The 18761-nt window shown below is 35.5% G+C and overlaps 1 protein-coding gene across 1 annotated transcript in view; it reads left to right on the top strand.

The window, feature by feature from the left end:
- TRDN (triadin) overlaps window positions 1–18761 on the top strand; it is a 112680-nt gene that overhangs the window by 83832 nt on the left and 10087 nt on the right. The window contains exons 5-6 of the mRNA XM_029944600.1: window positions 3915–3974; window positions 16779–16832. Coding sequence (XP_029800460.1) covers window positions 3915–3974; window positions 16779–16832 — 114 coding nt within the window. The remainder of the gene's footprint in view (window positions 1–3914; window positions 3975–16778; window positions 16833–18761) is intronic.

Here is an 18761-nt window from a genome sequence, read left to right as displayed (position 1 = left end):
TTAACCGACTGAGTCACCCAGGTTCTCCCGCTTTGACCTCTATAAGCAGAGAAATATAGGTGTAAGTATGCCTTTATAAGGTTAGCTATGCAAGTCTACATTTGCCTTTATAGAAATACTAATAGTCTTCATGTGAGTTAAAAACTTAGTTGATAACATTCCTTCACAAAAAATGCCTGTGTAAGTCATCATATTTCATTGTGACCTGTAAAGATTTTTTGTGTATGTGTATGTATTTTAATCCATGACCTTTGCCTCCACTTATGAGAAATCTAAGTAGATCTTCCCAGAGCAACGAGGCTGTCCTAGTAGAAGACTAAAATACAAAACAGGAAAATAAAAAATTAGGGCTTTATCCTTCCCTGAGTTTGGTCTGAGTTACAGAACTAGGTTGTGTCTGCTCCATCTACTATAGAGTAAAAAACAAAGACTAAGAAATATAGTGTCACTTTTTTCAGCCTAATTCTCTTTTAGTTTAATTTTATTTATATTTTTTCTTAAGGAAAATGTATAGTGAAATATATCCAACATGGCAGAATTTACCTTCCTTCTTAGGATTAACTCCCTCCTGTGTATTTGGAAAACAGTGGAAGGAACACATTTCCCCCTGCCTTTTCATAAATGGTGGTCTTGATCCCAACCTTAATGAGATTTGTCTTCTCTTACTTTATTTTTTACCTCTAGGATCGACTTCTGCTCATTTCAATGCTCATCATAATCTATAGGGTATTCCCTTTTGATGGGATGCTCCTGTGTACAAAGGAATTAGAGCTAAGGGGTGCTAAGGTGGCTCCTGCTACTGCTTCTCATTGTGGGTCTCTGCTGTGCAAACATCCATCCACCTCGCAAGACACCCAGCCATAACGAACATGAGTTGTCTAGTCCCACAAACCACCACCCTGTTCAGTGTATTTCCCTAAATGTTATTAGACTAGTCGGCTTTGAAAGGATTCCCCAAGCAGAATGGCCTTTAGCACCTGATCCTGCAGAAAATTCTAACTCAAGTCTGATCCTCTGTGGGAACTACACCACCTCTATTTTATTCTGAGTGGCCAATAGATGCCTACTGCATGTGCCACATTCACGTGCCTCTACCTCTAAAGGAAAAATATCATCCTAAATGACAACTTCAAGATCTTCTTGTCTCACAATGAAGGTAGCATTTCAAGTGAGCTTTTAATTTAGAAAATTTCATCCCATTCCTGTATTCAAATCAATCCCTACTAGGAGTAAGCAATTATCTCTTAAAGGTGAGTCCCTTAGCGTATCCAGACTACTCTGAATCTTTGGCGTTTTACTTCCTATTATTGTTTTACTTGCACCAATTGTTGCAGGCTCTGTGGATCTGAATAGGAGGGAGGAAGCAAGGGCGAATTTCAAATTTTCTTTTTCACTTGCGAAAGACTTAACTCTGTGGATGACCTAAGGTTTTTCAAAGATCATTTGTCCACTCCTAGGACTAAACCAGCACTGGTTGATAGTAATACAGTGTAAGCCGCATATACAATTTAAAATTTTCAAGTAGCTACACACTTAAAAGGTAAAAAGAATTATATGAAATTAATTTTAATGACATGTCTTATTTAACATAATCAGGGTCTCAGTGAGGGGTCAATCAGAAAAGCAAAACCAGTAGGAGATTATGCATATATATTTATATATTAAGAAATTTATTACATTAAATTGGCATATGTGATTGTGGGGACTGGCTAAGCATAGGGCAGCAGTTAAGAAGGGAAAATCACAGGCAAGGATCAAAGCTGAAGCTGTCATCCGCAGACAGAATTTCTTTCTCCTCCCTGGGAAATTTCATGATCCAGAATCATCTTTATAAAGTCTATGGATTAGGGATTTTAATTACATCTGTAAAATACCTTCACAGCAAATCCTAGATTAGTGTTCATTTGAATGACTTGGGATAGTAGTGTAACCAAGTTAACACACAAATAAAATCATCAGACTAAATATGCCCCAAATCATATCAGCTCAATATGTTATTAATATAAAATCATTAATGAAATGATATACTTTCTTTTTTATACTAAGTCTTCATAATCCAGTCTGTACTTACACTTACATCACATCTCAATGTAGAGTAACCTCATACCCTGTCCTTAATATCCACATGAATCCTGTGGCTACTACCTAGGGCAGTGCAGGTCTAAAGTAACAGTGATTCGGGAGATTATCTCCTATCTTTAGACAGTTCTAGATAAATATCTTATACAGTATGTTAAATAAGGTTTATGTTAGCTTTATTGCCTATAGCCGATAAGATGCAACTTTATTGTGCCTTTGGAAACTGAACACAGATGAAAATTTTCTACACATATACTTCTATATAATAATTTAGTATAGTGCAATACTAGTCTTCTTTTGTAATTATAGAAATACTACAGAAACCAAGAGCACAAGGAAAGCAAAAGAAATAGTGTTCTGAGCCATCTGAACACGTTCTTGGGGACTCATTTTGCCCTATAGGGAGCATTTGGCAATGTCTAAAGACATTGTCGCAGTCATGACGGGATGGAGCTACTATGCACATTTAACAGAAGACAAGGATGCTGCTAAATACCATAGATCGCACAGAACAGCCTATTGTACCCCCCAAATAGTGATTCACCCACCTTAAAAAGGACTGATGATATCTACACACACACACACACACACACACACACACACTTGGAGTAAGATTTGGAGATGTATGGAGAACTGATTTTTTTTTAAATGGTGAGAAAGGCAAGAAAATGTAAGTTTCCTGTGTCCTTTGAAGATCTTTCTTTGAAACTTGGAGAAATTTTTACCAAGGATGTGATAAAGTATCTTAACTCTTTTGTATCTCCATTGCCATATCAAAGTCAAAGACAGTATAAGGGAAAGGAGTGGCCCTGTATATAACGTGATGATGGATTCATGGAATAAACAAAGAGAGGACATTTTCATAGTGACAACGATCTCCTTAACAGGTGAAAATCACTAGCTGTCTCTCCCAAAGGTACTTAAGATTTTCCTATGGTTGGTCTTGATTTTAGACTTCTGGGAAAATTACAAAAATGCAAATTCACATTTACAAATGTAGAATTTAAAATGTGTACAGTAATTAGCACCATCTCAGATCATCTGTGAAATAAAGATGTGATAAATAAATAAGTAAACCTCATTAGCATTTTTCTAAGAAAAATCATGATATTAAGACTAAGTCACTTTTCAGAGGTAGTAATCATATTTGTAAACTCTAATATCTAATTTAGTTCTATCCAAATTAACTGCAAATTCAGAATTAACTTCATTTTATAAGTCTTGGCAACGTATGTATACCAAAGCTAGCAGCAAATTAAATATATTTGTTAAAATCTGATATTTAGGAAAAAATATAACAACTGACTTATTCCATGAAATGTGTCATATCTGCATGCAGTAATTATGGGTTAAATGCAACGCCAAATTCTGATTATAAACATAGCTTAGAGTCAATCCTTCTGAGATATATTTCCTATTAAGTAGTTACAGTTCATTTCACAAATTCTTAATTTAATATGTAAAAATGAAATCTTCCTCAATCTAAATGACATTCTTACTAAGGATTCTTAATTGTATTGAGAGTAATTGAAATAAAACATAATTATAGTTTGTGATCAATTTTAGCTCTGAAAATGGTGACAACATATCCCCGTTGATGTAAGTTTTTAAGCTTTTTCAAGTAGCACTAATTTTAAGATGAATTCAATTTTTTCCTCATTTCAATAAGTGAGTGATTTATGTACCAATATATTACAATGACTTTTTCCATTTAGATACCTATATCTTAGACTTCATGGTGGAATTTTAAAGTTTAGATCACAGCTATAGTTTATATTTTGTATATTTTCAAAAACAGTTTTAAATTATAAATTAAAAATTATATGTTTTTCTAGAAATACACAAAGACAAGACCGAAAAGCAGGAGAAACCTGAAAGGAAAATAGTACCTAAAGGTAAATGCCTAATATTGTGTTTATTCTTATTTTTTAAAATTTAGGATACATATTTTGTATATTCATATGGGACAAACAAAAATTTTCAGATTGAGTGTTCCCTTGTTTTAACATTTTTGATAGTGTTTAAATGAATACCTTTACTTCTCGGTTAACTTCAAGTATAAATATATATGTGATACTTAATCATTGGAATCAAAGTAACTTCAAAACATTTGACAGTCTTTAAATTACTTACAGCCAGTTTTTACTTACTGAGATAGTACTGTAAATAAAATTTTTGACTTACTAGTAAACATTTTTTCTTCTTTGAATAAATTACTGTGATAAGTCAGAGTTCATTTTTTATTACCTTGAATTTTTTATGCCATTCAGAACCTTTAAAATCTTTGACACAGAAATGCAGTCATTTTATTGCCTCACTGCAGGCTGGTACGGCCCCACAGCTTTCTTACCCAGCCTCAAGGGGTACATGGACAGTGACAACAAGCTGATTAATCTCTCTTTCAACTCAGATGAGTCCAGTAACTTCAATCTTGCATTAGAGGCATTTTAATAATGGCCAGCATTGTCTTGCTCATTTTATCAACCGTCACTTTCCCAGGAGTGGACCATGTATTCATAAAACTTTAAAGAAACTTACAGGTGGCTTTCAAAGGGATATATTTCTAAATATGCCCAGGTTTCCCCAATGATCAATCTAAAGTGCTTTTTAAGTGAGTTAAGGCAAAAACTAAAATCTCATAATTATTGTTTGTGTAATATGGACAGAAAATGAAATAATTTTTCTGGGATAGAAATTGAATCTTGTCTAATATTTATTTCATCAAAATTGGCTAATATAAAACTACCTGCTGTAAATGGCAAAGTTGCCACCAGTGAAATTTCAAATAATGGAAGTTCTATCTAACCTTAATGTCTACCAATAAGTCAATCTATATTAAAATGCCATTTTAATATACTGCATGTACTTCCTTTTTGTGAAAAGTTTAAATCATTCAGCAGATATTATGCCTTTAATCCTAATATTTAAACTCATTCCAGACTGGTCAGCCAATCCTTATACAATCAGGGATATTGAAGCTTACTCGATTGAAACCTATTTATATTTGTACTTAGGCAACTAATGTCTTCCCACTGTTCTCTTTCCTTTTTTGGTCCTTATTTCCTTTGGTCAAGGAAATTGGACACAGCTCCTCGGTATGGATTAACTAAGCTAGCCATGACTGAGCTTGCTATGTGTTTCAATCTGCTGGAGGTTAAACAGAACCTCAGTTCCACATGATTGGGATTTCTGCTGTTTTATCTTGCAAACTGTACTATTAATTTAATAGCAGTGCTGCTGGAGTGGATGTGGTGATGCAGATGGCACCATTTGCATGTTGGACTTGGATCTATTAGAATCCTGCTGCTAAAGACTTTGAGCAGTGGGCTGTAGAGTGGGCTTATTAAACTAGTGAGTCTTGCCTAATTAAAACAGTGAATTTGGCAGAAGTTGAAAATAAATTTCTCAAAGGCTGGGTTAGAGATTAGTACCTGAATATATTTTCTGAATAGGCCAAATATCTTTTGGAAAGTGAATATTTCTCAAAAAACAGAAAATGGAACTTCAACTGTTTGAGACTTACGTGGGCTTTAGAGGTGGTTTCTTTTTTCCATATTTTTTCCTGCGTGAATAGGAACAAATATTCCATTTTACTGCTTGGTTTCCTCATCGAGGTAGAATAGTGGCTGTTTTTTATATCCAGGAAGCTTGGTGAAAATAAATGTGTTTTTAGAACTTCACAGATGTAGATAAACATGTTTTCTGCATGCTACATTTCATATCAGTTATGATTAGATGTGATGAAGAGTTAGGAATTTGAATTTATATCAAAATATTTGAACTCTTATAAGAAGAGATATAAAGTGTCCAAGGTAATAATAGTCTGTGATGGTCAAGACAAGCCAGCAAATATCTGAGTCTACTAAGCTGGTAAAAAATAAATAAGTACATAAATAAGAAGCTGGTGAAAGCTGGTGAAGCTGGGGGAGATAAAAGTGTTAGTGGTTATAGAAGCTGAATCACATCTTATTGTCTCTCTCTTTATTCTGCTTTAAGGGATTCATATGGTATTCACTACAGATTAGGTTAGTGACAATCTCTTGCAGGTTTCTTACGTGCATTACTTCTCATCCTATATCTGGGACCACTTGATATCCCTCTGATCATAGACTGAAAGAACTTAAGATATATCATTCCAAGATTCTGTAACAAAACACTAAAACACCTTTATTGCCACTTTACCCCTATATTTATGATTTTCTTCTTTAAAACTCTCATATAAGCATTTATCTACTATGAAACCAATACTGTATATTTCATCTCTAGTTTCTAATGTTTCACTTAATCTTCATGGAACAATCTAACATGGTAGATATAATCCCGTTTAAAACTGAGAATATTGCGGTTTTATCTGAACTCACAGGTTTTCTCAATGTCTCATGTTTATTAATTTATAGAACCAAGATATTGCCTCAGATTTTTCTAACTTAAGAACATGTGGCTTTCCCAATATACCCTCCATTCCATTTTCCTTCTTTTTTGCTCCACTATGTCTAAATGTCTATACTAGAATTTTCTTACAGCTGAAGGATTTTGACTTTTTCTCTGAATTTCCATGTTTAGGTTCTTGTAATCTGCTGATTAACTTCACTAAATCTTGTACTTAAGTATCTACCAGTTACTACATACTCGTTTCTGTTCCCTCCCCATCTGTTTGTGTACCGTATAACATGGAGTTGTCTTGCTTGAGGACTTACCTGCAAAGCAGACACCACATCCTTAATAAACAGTATCCACCTCTAAATCTCCTCCCCATTATTTTGACACTTAGCAAAATGAGAAACAAGCCCTAACAGTACTTAGTCTTTTGGTAGAAATGCCAAATGGCACATCATGAATGTATTCATTTCCTGTAGCTGCTGCAACAAATTACCAAAAACATGTCTTAAAAACAATAGAAATTTATTATCTTTGCAGTTCTAAAGGCCAAAAATCTAAAATTAGGTTCACTGGACCCAAATCAAGTTGTCAGCAGGGCCAAACTACCTCAGAGGGTCTAGAGGAGAATCTGTTTCTTGCCTTTTCCAGCATCTAGACCTGCTATACTTATTGATTTGTGGACTCCTCATGCTGATCTGTGCCTCTGTGGTCACAGTGCCTTCTTTTCTTCTGTCTTCAAATCTTCTACCTCCCTATTATAAACAAACATGGGGTTACATGGAGGGCTCACCTAGATAAGCCAGGATAATCTCCCTGTTTCAAGATCCTTGACTTAATCACATTACTAAATCCCTTTTAGCCATGTATGTTAATATTCACAGATTCCAGGGATTAAGACATGGATATATTTTAAGGGGCTATTGTTTAAATCATCCCACTCAGCTACTCTTTAACAAAAGTACAAACCAATCAGATTTCAGAGAAGGCTGGTAGCTAAATACAAAATATATGTAGTTAAAGATAGGAATCACAGAATGGTAAGATTTACCAAATTACAGTAGCAACATTGTCATAAGAGTTTTCATAAATCTTTAGCTATCAGCATAGCAAAAGTAAGTTTTAAAATTATTATTGTTAGGGAATTCAGGTTTGGGGGAAATATTTATGTTTCGTTATTAGGGGACCAGATTGTCAGAATAATTCTATTATTTTTTAATTTATTTTAGGAAGCCAGATACTTGTTCATTTGTTTGTTTTTAATTTTTTCCTGATGAGGCTATGTGAAGAATTTAGTCACTTTAGAAGTAGGATAAAGTTTATGCGTGACCAAGAGAGTGCCATAATTTCTTTAAGATATTATTAAATAAGTTCTTTATTAAAATTTCATACTCAGTTTGCATGCACTTTAAATCAAAAACCTGAGAATGACCTGAATACCTTAAGTATTTCTTATATTGGATAATCTCTTCACATTTCACTTAAAACACTGATTAATTTAAGAACCCAAGTTAATTAATTTTGACATTTGAAATGACTGAAGAAGTAAAATATGAAAAGCCTCTGGACCTTCCTACACAACTCTCAACTGACTTAACACACATAAGTAACAGACTTCTTTCACTCAGCGTATTTGAAGTCAGTATTAAGTTCCACTGCACAAAAAGTTTTCATGCCTCTGTATTATTGGTCACAATATTAGATATCACTATTCCCTCAGGCTATTCAAGCTGCAGAACTAGGGGTTATTGTTGCCAGTGGTGACATGGACTTGATGGATTCTAGAATCATCTGGATAGGTTTTCAAATGTATATACTTTGCAGACTCCATTCTGGCACCATTAATGTTTGGGATGGAAGGCAGGGTTTGAGTCAAGCTCTTCTAAAGATTCTAATGATTCACCAAGATTAGAATCACTGTCAATTAAACTCATGGCCTAGAGTTCAAGTACAGTCCACAGAAGTTTCCACTGACCAGTACGTATTTTATTTTATTTATTTTTAAATTAAAAAAAAATTTAAATGTTTATTTATTTTTGAGAGAGAGAGAGGCAGAGAGAGAGGGAGACACAGAATCCGAAGCTCCAGGCTCTGAGCTGCCAGCAAAGAGCCCAGTGAGGGGCTCGAACTCACAAGCCTTGAGATCATGACCTGAGCTGAAGTCAGACGCTTAACCAATTGAGCCACCCAGGTGGCTCAATTATTTTAAAATAATGTGTAACTGGCTGTTGTTGGGTGGGGTCTGCATCTATGGTTACCCACAGTCTTTACCACTCTCTCTCATCACTCCTGAAGTAGACACAATCTGCCTCATTTCAGGAGGCATTTGAGTTACAGTCTTGGTCTTACAGAGTCTTGGTCTCTTTCAATATGAAGAATGGTCCTGCTCAGCCCCTTGTCTTATTCCTTCTTTACTATAATGTATCCTATCCTCACCTTTCCTCTCCCACTGTTACCTCCTCCACAATCATTTCTCAATTAGATTAGGACAGTGAATTTCACTGAATCGTCCCTCAAATTCATGTTAATCATGTCCTTAACAGGCAAAAATCCATCTGTTGCAATTACAGTGTCTTAGAGATAAAAGCCATTTTCTGCCCTGGCATAGAAGACTCTCTTCATATAATCAGTGATGACCTTACAAATGTCCAGCTTTGTTTATACTTTCCCAACTCTGCAACTTCCTCCTCGACCCTTTCAACTTTCAACTCTGTTCCTATTGCCCCTCCCATGACACCAACATGGCCTTGACCATAGGCATCCCGTACTGTTGAGCACTTCCTAGGCAGGCCCTACTGTCATCTCACAGCTCTGCTTCCATGTGCACTGCTCTCTCTGGCCGGCCGACCCTTCTTGTGCAGTCACTTGGTAAGTCTCCCATTCATTTCTTTGATTCTCAGATGAACTGTCAGGTCCTTTAATAGGCCTTCTCTGCTGTCCTTCACTCTGGAGGAATTTTGGCATTTTTCCATGCTACTTTTATACCCCTGACTTTACACTATAAAGCATTTTGACACCAATTTTTTATTTGGGTTATATTGATCTAACTCACTGAGGGTAAGAACTATGTTTGTCTTCATATATGTTCTAGGTCATTTTTGACATTTATTCTTATGATTCAAGCTCAGTGGTCTGTTAGATTTCTACTAGTTCTGGATTTGTGTGTTTATATCAAATTAAAAACAACTTGAGGGGCACCTGGGTGGTTCAGTTGGTTCAGTTACCGACTTCAGCTTAGGTCATGACCTCAGGGTTCATGAGTTTGAGCCCCACAACGGGCTCTACGTGGACAGCTCAGAGCCTGGAACCTGCTTCAGATTCTATGTGTGTGTCTCTCTCTGCCCCTACCTCTCTCTCTCTCTTTCAAAAATAAATAAATGTTAATAAATAAATTAATTAATAAAAATACCTTGAACATTTAGCAAAATTCCGAACACAAGAAACAAACTCAATAAACATTGAAATAGTGAATGAACTAATTAATGAAGCATACATTTTATTTATTTTGTTGATTTCTACTTGACTCCATTTCTATGTTTAATTTCAAATATATATCATTTTTCAGCTTTAATTGTGCTATTGTAATATCAAATTTATTTGGTCAGAAGCAATTGAAGAATTTGATAGTAAGATCCATATTAAAACAAAGAATCTGTAACATGTAATTAGGAAACACAATAAAATTTATAATATAATAAAATCAATTAAATAATACAGATAAATTTGTACAATTTGAAAAATGCAAAAAAAAGAAAAAGAAGAAAAGAAGAAAAATAACCACAAACCAAATATCCAAAGATAAACAATAATATATTTTTAAATTTTCCTCACATATTTTTCTTTCATTTAGTTGTTTATTTTTTATTGCATAATGCCTTGGAATTTTTTGGAATGGCAACTTTTATTGTTATCTTCAGATAACATTTAGGCTTTTATTTAACTATTGAACATGTCAATCAGAGAATAAACTATAAGAAACTGAAACCCAGTTGATAAACATAAAACTAGATGAGAGAACTTTATCCAAGAGGGCTCCTAGATAAAAGGAGGGTTTTTTTAGGCATTCAGAACAATAGGTATTTGCTACATCAACCTGAGTTGTTTAGTGTTTGGGTAAAGAACTGACCTCAGGAATGGGGAAGAAGTTCACATGGCATAAGTGTGTACTGATGAATGGTCAATATCAAAGTGGGCTAGCTGGTGGAAATGAGGGGTATCCTGGCTGGTAGATACTTTAAATGGAAAAACTGGCTATAGTCATAAGGCAATAATACACATTAATTTATTCACAGCACTTATTTTGTGCCAAACACCATACTGAGCACTAAATTTCAATGGTGAATCAGGTCTAGTCCAATGAGCGATCTAAAACACAGTTATACCATCATGTAATGAGTATTCTACAAAGAGACAGCCTGGAGGAAATAACTGGCTGCCTCAATTGCTGAGTAGGTCTGAATGCAGGTTTTTGGTAAAGTCTTAGAGGAATGGATGATTTAGGATTTAGATGTGCACTCTGGAACCTAAAATGGAAGATACAAGAGCTAGGTCAAGGGCTATTCAAGGAACCAGGTGAGAACTTAGTTAAATGACACAAGAGAACTCCAATGACTAATATCAGTATTAGTTTCCTAGGGCTCCAGTTACAGTCTCAAAAACCGGATGGGCTAAAATAATAGAAATTTATAGTCTCACAGTTACAGAGGTTAATTAAATTTATTTGCTAACCATCAGTTGAAAAACCTAGTACCTACATATTGTCTCTAAAGTGATAATTTCAGTGGGATTGATTATCTCAGAGAGCTGCAAAGGAGAAGCTATTCCATGCTTCTCCTAGCTCCTGGTGATTGGCTGGCAATATTTGCCTTGTAGACGGACTACTCCAATCTGTCTTCATCTTCAAGTGGTGTTCTCCCTGCATCTCTGCTTTTTTCCCCTCTGTGCATATCTATCTCTATTTCCAAATTTTCCCTTTCATAAGGACACCCATCATATTGAATTAAAGACCACCATAATGACTTCATTTTAACTTGATTACCTCTGTAAAGACTCTATTTCCAACCAAAGTCACATTCTGAGGTACTGGATATGGACTCCAACATCTCTTTTGAGACTATGCAACCCAATGCACACCAGTGTCACATGCAGTCAGAAGAAGATTTTTTGAAGGCATAATTTAGGATAATCATCCTGGTTGACTGGTTTAGAATTGTTTCTGGGAAATACTTATAGGACTAGAATCATGGGCTAGCAAAGGATAGACTCAAAAGCCATGAAGACAGGACATTAAAATGTGTCTAAATATCCCGGAGCCTTTATAAAAATGCTCTCAAAGACCACAAACTAATTTAGTTAGTCTGCATTGTATAAACTTTTATTTTTCCTTCTCTCAGTCATACTTAATTGACATTTTCAAGTACAAAATATATTTTCTTTTTTTCTCTCTGACAGCTGTGAAAGATAAACTTGGAAAATGAGATATCTACACCTATCTATGCATCACCTCCTCCATAGTGATTGCTCACTTTTGAGGAAGTGATTACACTTCTGACTGGCTACGGAGCCCCAGTTGAAGGGGGAATTACTCATAGAATTAAATTGGAATTCAGAGTAAAACTAGCATTTTGGAATTTAAATATATACTTTGTGATTTAGAGCATTTATCAGATGAGCTTTGTAATTTGGGGTAACTTGCCTAACCTGCACTTTAATATATACATAAATGTAGATTTATTATGAAAAAGAAGCATGTATATTATTGCAGAATTGGTTGTAGGTAACAGGCTCAGAGACTCTAACCAGCACACTGTGGCTCATATGAACAAGTTTCTAGTCTGCACAGGACCTGCATAGACAAGGTAGCACAGTTGGGGGAAGACTGCTAGTTTGGGAATCTGATCACAGCGTATTCTTACTCATCTCTGCCATAGATTCTTTGGAGGCAGTGTTTTCTCACCCAGAGACAAAGAAGTTCAGTCTAACTGATCTCTTAGGTTCCTATCAGCTCTAAAATTATGTGCTTATTTTAAATAAAAAATGATAAATCTGTCCTTTAGGAAAAATGAGTAATATAATCTTTGACAAGTTTCTCTATTCAAGAGTGCTTTTCTACTGAGTTCATCATTACCACTTAGAATGTGTAGATCATCTTGCCTTAGCACAGAATGAAAATTCTACAGATTAGTTACAAAATAAATAAATAAAAACATACAGAGACATACTTACTAACCAAGGGTACATCTGACACTTTGTTTTAATGTTGGCTAAAGCCTAGGCAAAACAGTACTGAAAAATTTTGACACCAAATTTGATATTTTTCAACTAAAAACAGAGAAATCAGCAAAAGGACTCAGCCAGCCTGGCACTAAATCCCTCCTGCTTGGCACCTAGGGAGGATTTGCCTGACAAGAACCTCAGGGTCAGGTGCACTGTGAGCTCTGGTACATTCAGAAAAGGACACAGGGCTTGTCCAGCAGGTTACCAGGGCCAAGCTCTGTAAAAGCACAGAGCACAGCTTGCAGAGTGCTGGAGAGGGACACATGGGGTGGGCGAGAGGCTGCTGCAGAGTTAAGTTGAGCTAAATGTTCTGGTCAGGGAAAGGTCAGAGTCTGGGCAAGTGCAGAAACAGCAGGGCCATGCGTGCTCTGATGCCAAACATCAGGGCCATTCCAACTGGTGGATTCCATTTGTTTTTAATTATTAGTATACCGAAGGGACTTTTGTTTCTTGTAAATAAGGATGACAAGCAAACTAAGCTCCAGCAGGTGCAACAAGCTTATTTTGTCCTGAGCTAAAACTGTCCTAGCTAAGATTTAACTTGCCAAACAGAGTTGGTTACAAAGAAGATACTTTTTTCTTCTTCCATATGAAAACTTTTGGTTGTAGTTTCTAAGCAAAGAGGTATACAAGTAAACACAGTTCTTGATGAAAATTATTTTTTTTATCTTAGAGTGATTATTAAGGCAGGTACTGATGGTTGCATTGTTTTGATTAAAGAAACTTTAAAACTTGGTATTTGAGCTCAATCTTGCCAAAGTTTGAAGTTTTCATCCAAGAAGCTTTACTGGCTGTCTGCCATTTTGAACAGCTCCCTAGAGCACAGGAGCCCAGCTGTTTCACTAAGCAATGTAATGGTACCATTTCTGAGGGGGAAAATGAAATTCCAGCATATAGGACTGTGTCTGTAAATCAAAACTTAGACTGTGAGGAACCAGATTTTCCCCCAGGGTAACAAGAACAAGGCATTAATATGCTAATTTGAGTCAGCATTCAGCCCCCTTGCTCTTTTGATTTTGTATTAATTCTTCCATTTATGCCCATGCACACGTCAGCCAGAAAATCCTTTAGTGGAATGGACAACCAGCTGTCCAAGGTGGGTGAGGTCTGGTTCTTCACTGAAGCCGAGACACAGATTAGGTGTTCTCTTGGGACTCTTGCCAATCAGGTTCCAAAAACATAGCTTATCTCATGCAAACTTGGTTCCCTCTAGAGAATGTTTAAAAGAAGCTTTGTTTTTGCCAAGATTCTCTTTTAGTTTTAGCTTAATTAATAGTGGTCCAAAAGAACCAATATAAGCTATTTGTGGTAATGTGTGCATGCTGATATCCTTTCTTTTGTGAGATATTTATATTGAACTTAGTAACTCAGAAACACTTAAAAGGACTATTAAATGTAAGAAAACATAATATCTAGGTGTTCTAAGATGTATTTATTTTCCTTTTGTTTCTCACTGGGGTTTAATTATTTAAGAAATTTTGATAAATTGGAAAAATTGGCCAGAAGCAAGCAGTGCTTATATCTATACCATGTCATTAATAAATAGAATTGTACTAGAAGATGAAAGCAGTTTTTCTTATAATGTTTAAGAATTTGGCTTACTCCAAAAAAAATCTATTAAAACTCCACTATGGGGTAGACACCATGTGATGAGCCAGGGATACAAAAATAAAATAACATGCTGTAGTCTTTAAAGAGATTTCACCTACTAGGAAGTCAGATATATGGACAATGGCAGCATTTTAAAAAATTAATTAATTTATTTATTTAGAGAAAAGAAGAGAGCCTGAGTGCGTAAGGGGCAGAAAGAGAGGGAGAGAGAGAATCTGTGCTGACATCACAGAGCCTGATGTAGGGCTTGATCTCATGAATGGTGAGATCATGACTTCATGACTTGAGCAGAAATCAAGAGTGGGAAGCTCAACTGACTGAGCCATCCAGGTGTCCTGACAAAGGCAGTATTATTATTTAATTGTAAAAATGGAATTATGCACATGGTTCAGTTGGTGTATAAAATAAGTAGAGATCAAAGAAACTTCACAAGGAGGAGTCACTGAATCAGAGCTGAAAAGGAACTGAAAAAGAGGAAGTGTGAGAGTGGGGACTGGGGTCGAAGGCACAGGCAGGTAGAGTGGAGGGTGCGCTTGAAGCTATGTTTGTTTTGATATAACTGGAATGTAAAGTTCAAGGGGAAATTCAAGTAGAAAGGATGGGATTGATATGCAAATATCAAATAATTAGAGCAATAACATATTTTTCTATTTAATATAGCACATACTATGTAATAGACACCATGTTAAGCCATGAGGGAATTACTAATATTTGTAACAAGTCCTTTTTTTTTTTTCTTCACAACAGTGCTTTTTATTTGTATGGGGATTTTGACTTTTAAAAACATTTTCCTGTTGCTTTCCATGTAACTGTAGAAACATCAAAAGGGCAAGCTTAAAAAGGCAAAATTAAAAGCACCCAAGTCCCCAGCACAGGGACCAGACTCCGCCCTTCCAGGCTGTTCCGCCGCGCTGTGGACGCCGCACAGCATTCCTTCACCGGCGAGTCTTTCAGAAATGTCAGCCCTGCACAGTGATGTCCCGCCTGCTAACCGGAGGTCCTGCTGTTTGCCTGCACCCGAGCCCCCGGTGCACCCGGCCAGTGGCCTGGCTCCTCCCACGTGCCTCCCCGTCCGTGTCACCCTCACATGGCCCAACAGGTCACTGGGGCCCTGTCGTCCCTTCTTACGGCGGGGACATGTCAGGGGCAGCTGCGGGACCGTCCCCTCCACACCTTACATGCGGGGGTGGGCACTGCATGCTCAGGGGGACCTCTAGGGACCCACGCGTATATAAGATTTTCCTGTTAGAAAGGTTACTCTAGAGTGAAAGATCTAAATCTAAAGGTTCAGGAGAATAATTAAGATGCTATTATAATATTTGTAATACTGATATACCAAGAAGGGCATTCTACTCCAAATTTTGAAATAGTCTCTCTCCTTTTCTCCTTCCAACTCCTTTATGAGATAAATTTCTCATCATCTTTCAAATTCTTAAATGTCACTTCTACTAAGGGATACACCCCAAGTACATAGGCTACTGTAGATCTCTGAATGCCACCCCAAATATTTTCTTCATGGCATCTATATCAATTTCAATGAACTACCTTTGCAGTTATTTGTTTAACCTCCATTATTCACCCATTTGTTGACACCACAATGACAGGGAAAAAGTCTATCTTGCCAAACTCTCTGTAGCACATAGCATGTGCTTTCTATATTTTTGTTTAAATAAAGGACATGTAGAGGATGTAATGTTGGATAAAAAAAAGTTGAGTAAGAGGAATATTGCAAGGTAGATTGAAAGAGTTTGAACAGAATGTGGAAAATAAAAGATAATCCTGGATGAGTCTTATGATTCTAGACTGATAATTGGATGTGCCATTAATAAGTTAAAACTAAATTATGGGGAAAGATTTAGACTTAAATTTGATCTCTCCTGTATTAATTAACTGGATCTCAGCTCAGAGTAAATTAAATTTAGTTTTCTTTAAGAGGATTTGGTGTCATTCTAATCTCATATCTGTATATTTTCAAAAATTTGGGGTGGGAACATTTCTGTAGAAGAATAACATATGCAATTTAGGTTGATTATACTTTGCATCAGATTCAGAAAACTATCTCTCTGCATTTCTGTCCTTATATTTCGGTGTTTCTCCAGTATTGAGCTAGGATCCTTTGGAATATAGCATGATAAGATTTTAAAGTTTTCTACTACTACATTAAATTGAAGTTAAAGATTTGAAAAGGCTGAGGTATATTCTTATTTTTGCATTCAGACCTAGTTACAAGTTTGTGCTTGAGTATGAAATAAAAATAGAAATAAAAAATTTATAATTATCTTAATATTTAAACATCTAACTATGTACAACCTCATTCCAATTAAAAAAGATTTTCAAAAGCAGCAGACAAGTTTTTGACATCAAAAATTGCCATGCAAACATCTTATTATTTATTCTCTTTATTTAAGTGAAGAATATTCTCTGTTTCTTTCCAGTTACACACAAAGCAAAAGAAAAACCAAAAGAAAAAGAAAAATCTGAAAAGAAAGGTATGGAAAAGTTGTTACTGTTGTTCATACACATTGGTTCCTCCTTTGACCTCTTCTTCTTTATATAAGATTTTATTTTTAAAATTGTATTTTGATATTTTCCTCAGAATTGAATCTATAAAGAGGAATTTCTAGGCTGAGGTAAATAAAATATTTGAGTCTCCAACTTGGTTACTAATTTATTTTCTAGAAATGTATTCATTTTTCCCCTGGCAATCGTGAAACTGCCTTAGCTAACAGTGAGGATATTATTTCACAAAATATTTTTCAATTTGATAGGTAAGAAAGTGTACCTTATTGTTTTAACTTGTGTTCTTTAATTACTTATAAGACTGGAATTAAAAAAATAATTTTTATGTATTTGTTTAGAATCTGCAATGTAGACTCATTGTCAAGTAGGTAGACACATTATGAAAACTTCCTTCTGCCTTGTTCCCAGCCCCCCAGTAGCCTTCCATCCCTACCCACACATACACACAATAAATCACTTTTATGAGTTTTATGTGCATCTTTCAGAGCTTCAATATGAATTTATAAGAAAGTATGGCTTACTGTTTCTCCATTTCTTACATGAAATTTAATGAGTTGTATATTTTGACTTTTATAATTTAATAATATTTTTAGAGAACTTTCCATATCAGTAAATAGGCTTTTTCCTCAGTTTTAAAATGTTTATTTATTTTGGGGGGGGAGGGGCAGAGAAAGAGAGAGAGGAAGACACAGAATCCAAAGCAGGCTCCAGGCTCTGAGCCGGCAGCATAGAGCGTGATGTGGGGCTAGGACCCACAAATAGTGAGATCATGATCTTAGCTGAAGTCGGATGCTTAACTGACTGACACACCCAGGCACTTCGGTAATTTCCTCATTTTTTAAAAATAGCTTCATGGTATTTAAATGGAAATATTTTCTTGGGGCTCCTGGGTGGCTCAGTCAGTTAAGTGTCTGACTTCAACTCAGGTCATGATCCCTCTGTTGATGTGTTGGAACCGCATGTCAGGCTCTGTGCTGACAGCTCAGAGCTTAGAGCCTGTTTCGGATTCTGTGTCTCTGTCTCTCTCAAAAATAAATAAGCATTAAAAAAAAATTAAATAAATAAATGGAGATATTTTCTTCCACTATGCCTTTTAACTACTTATTATTTGTAGATTGAAGTATTTAAATATGATTTTTAATAATACATATTTCTTATGAAAATGTTCACACTTACTACTTGTTTCTCCTGATGGTATGTGTGCATGCCAGTTGGCTATATATGTCACTTTTTCAAATATTTTCCTCAGTTTTTATGGTTAATGTTAGGGTTTCTGTCTGTGTGAGTAGACATGTGTGAAGTCATATCTGTGTGTGTGTGTGTGTGTGTGTGTGTGTGTGTGTGTGTGTGTGTTTAGACCCTTGAATTTTTATATGGGTAGATATGTTTTATTTTGGTGTTTTTGCTTTTGAATCTTTATTCAATGAGTAATTCAATAATTATTAATATTTCCTCAAGTTTTTAAATGTAGTTTCATATTTCACACTTTAATTCATCAAAAACCCATTTCAGTGTATGATGTGAAATAAATCTCTAATTTTATTGCTTTTGCTCTTGGGTTACAGTGGATTGTGTCCAGGATAGTGCACTAGGTTTCAGCTGATTTTTACATCCACAATATGAATAGCCTGCTGCACTGTTTCCTGTGCAACATTCCACTCAGATAGAATGTTTTATAATATTTTAGGAATCAGATCCAGTGAAACATCTTTTAAGCTTCTTTATTCTATACTCACATAAAATTTTGAATTATATAGTTATTAGTTTAATGTTTAATTATTGATATTTTCCACAAATTTCAATACAGCCACCTTCTTTGTTCTCGAAACAGGTGTCTATTTCCCTTCTGCTGTTAAGTTATGAAGAATTATTGGCATTAGATTCTATGCACTCTGACA

Source organism: Suricata suricatta, chromosome 7 (assembly GCF_006229205.1).
Source record: "Suricata suricatta isolate VVHF042 chromosome 7, meerkat_22Aug2017_6uvM2_HiC, whole genome shotgun sequence".
In the NCBI taxonomy this organism is placed as follows: Eukaryota; Metazoa; Chordata; class Mammalia; order Carnivora; family Herpestidae; genus Suricata; species Suricata suricatta.
Note: the sequence above shows the minus strand (reverse complement) of the source record. Positions and strands in the feature narration are given on the sequence as shown.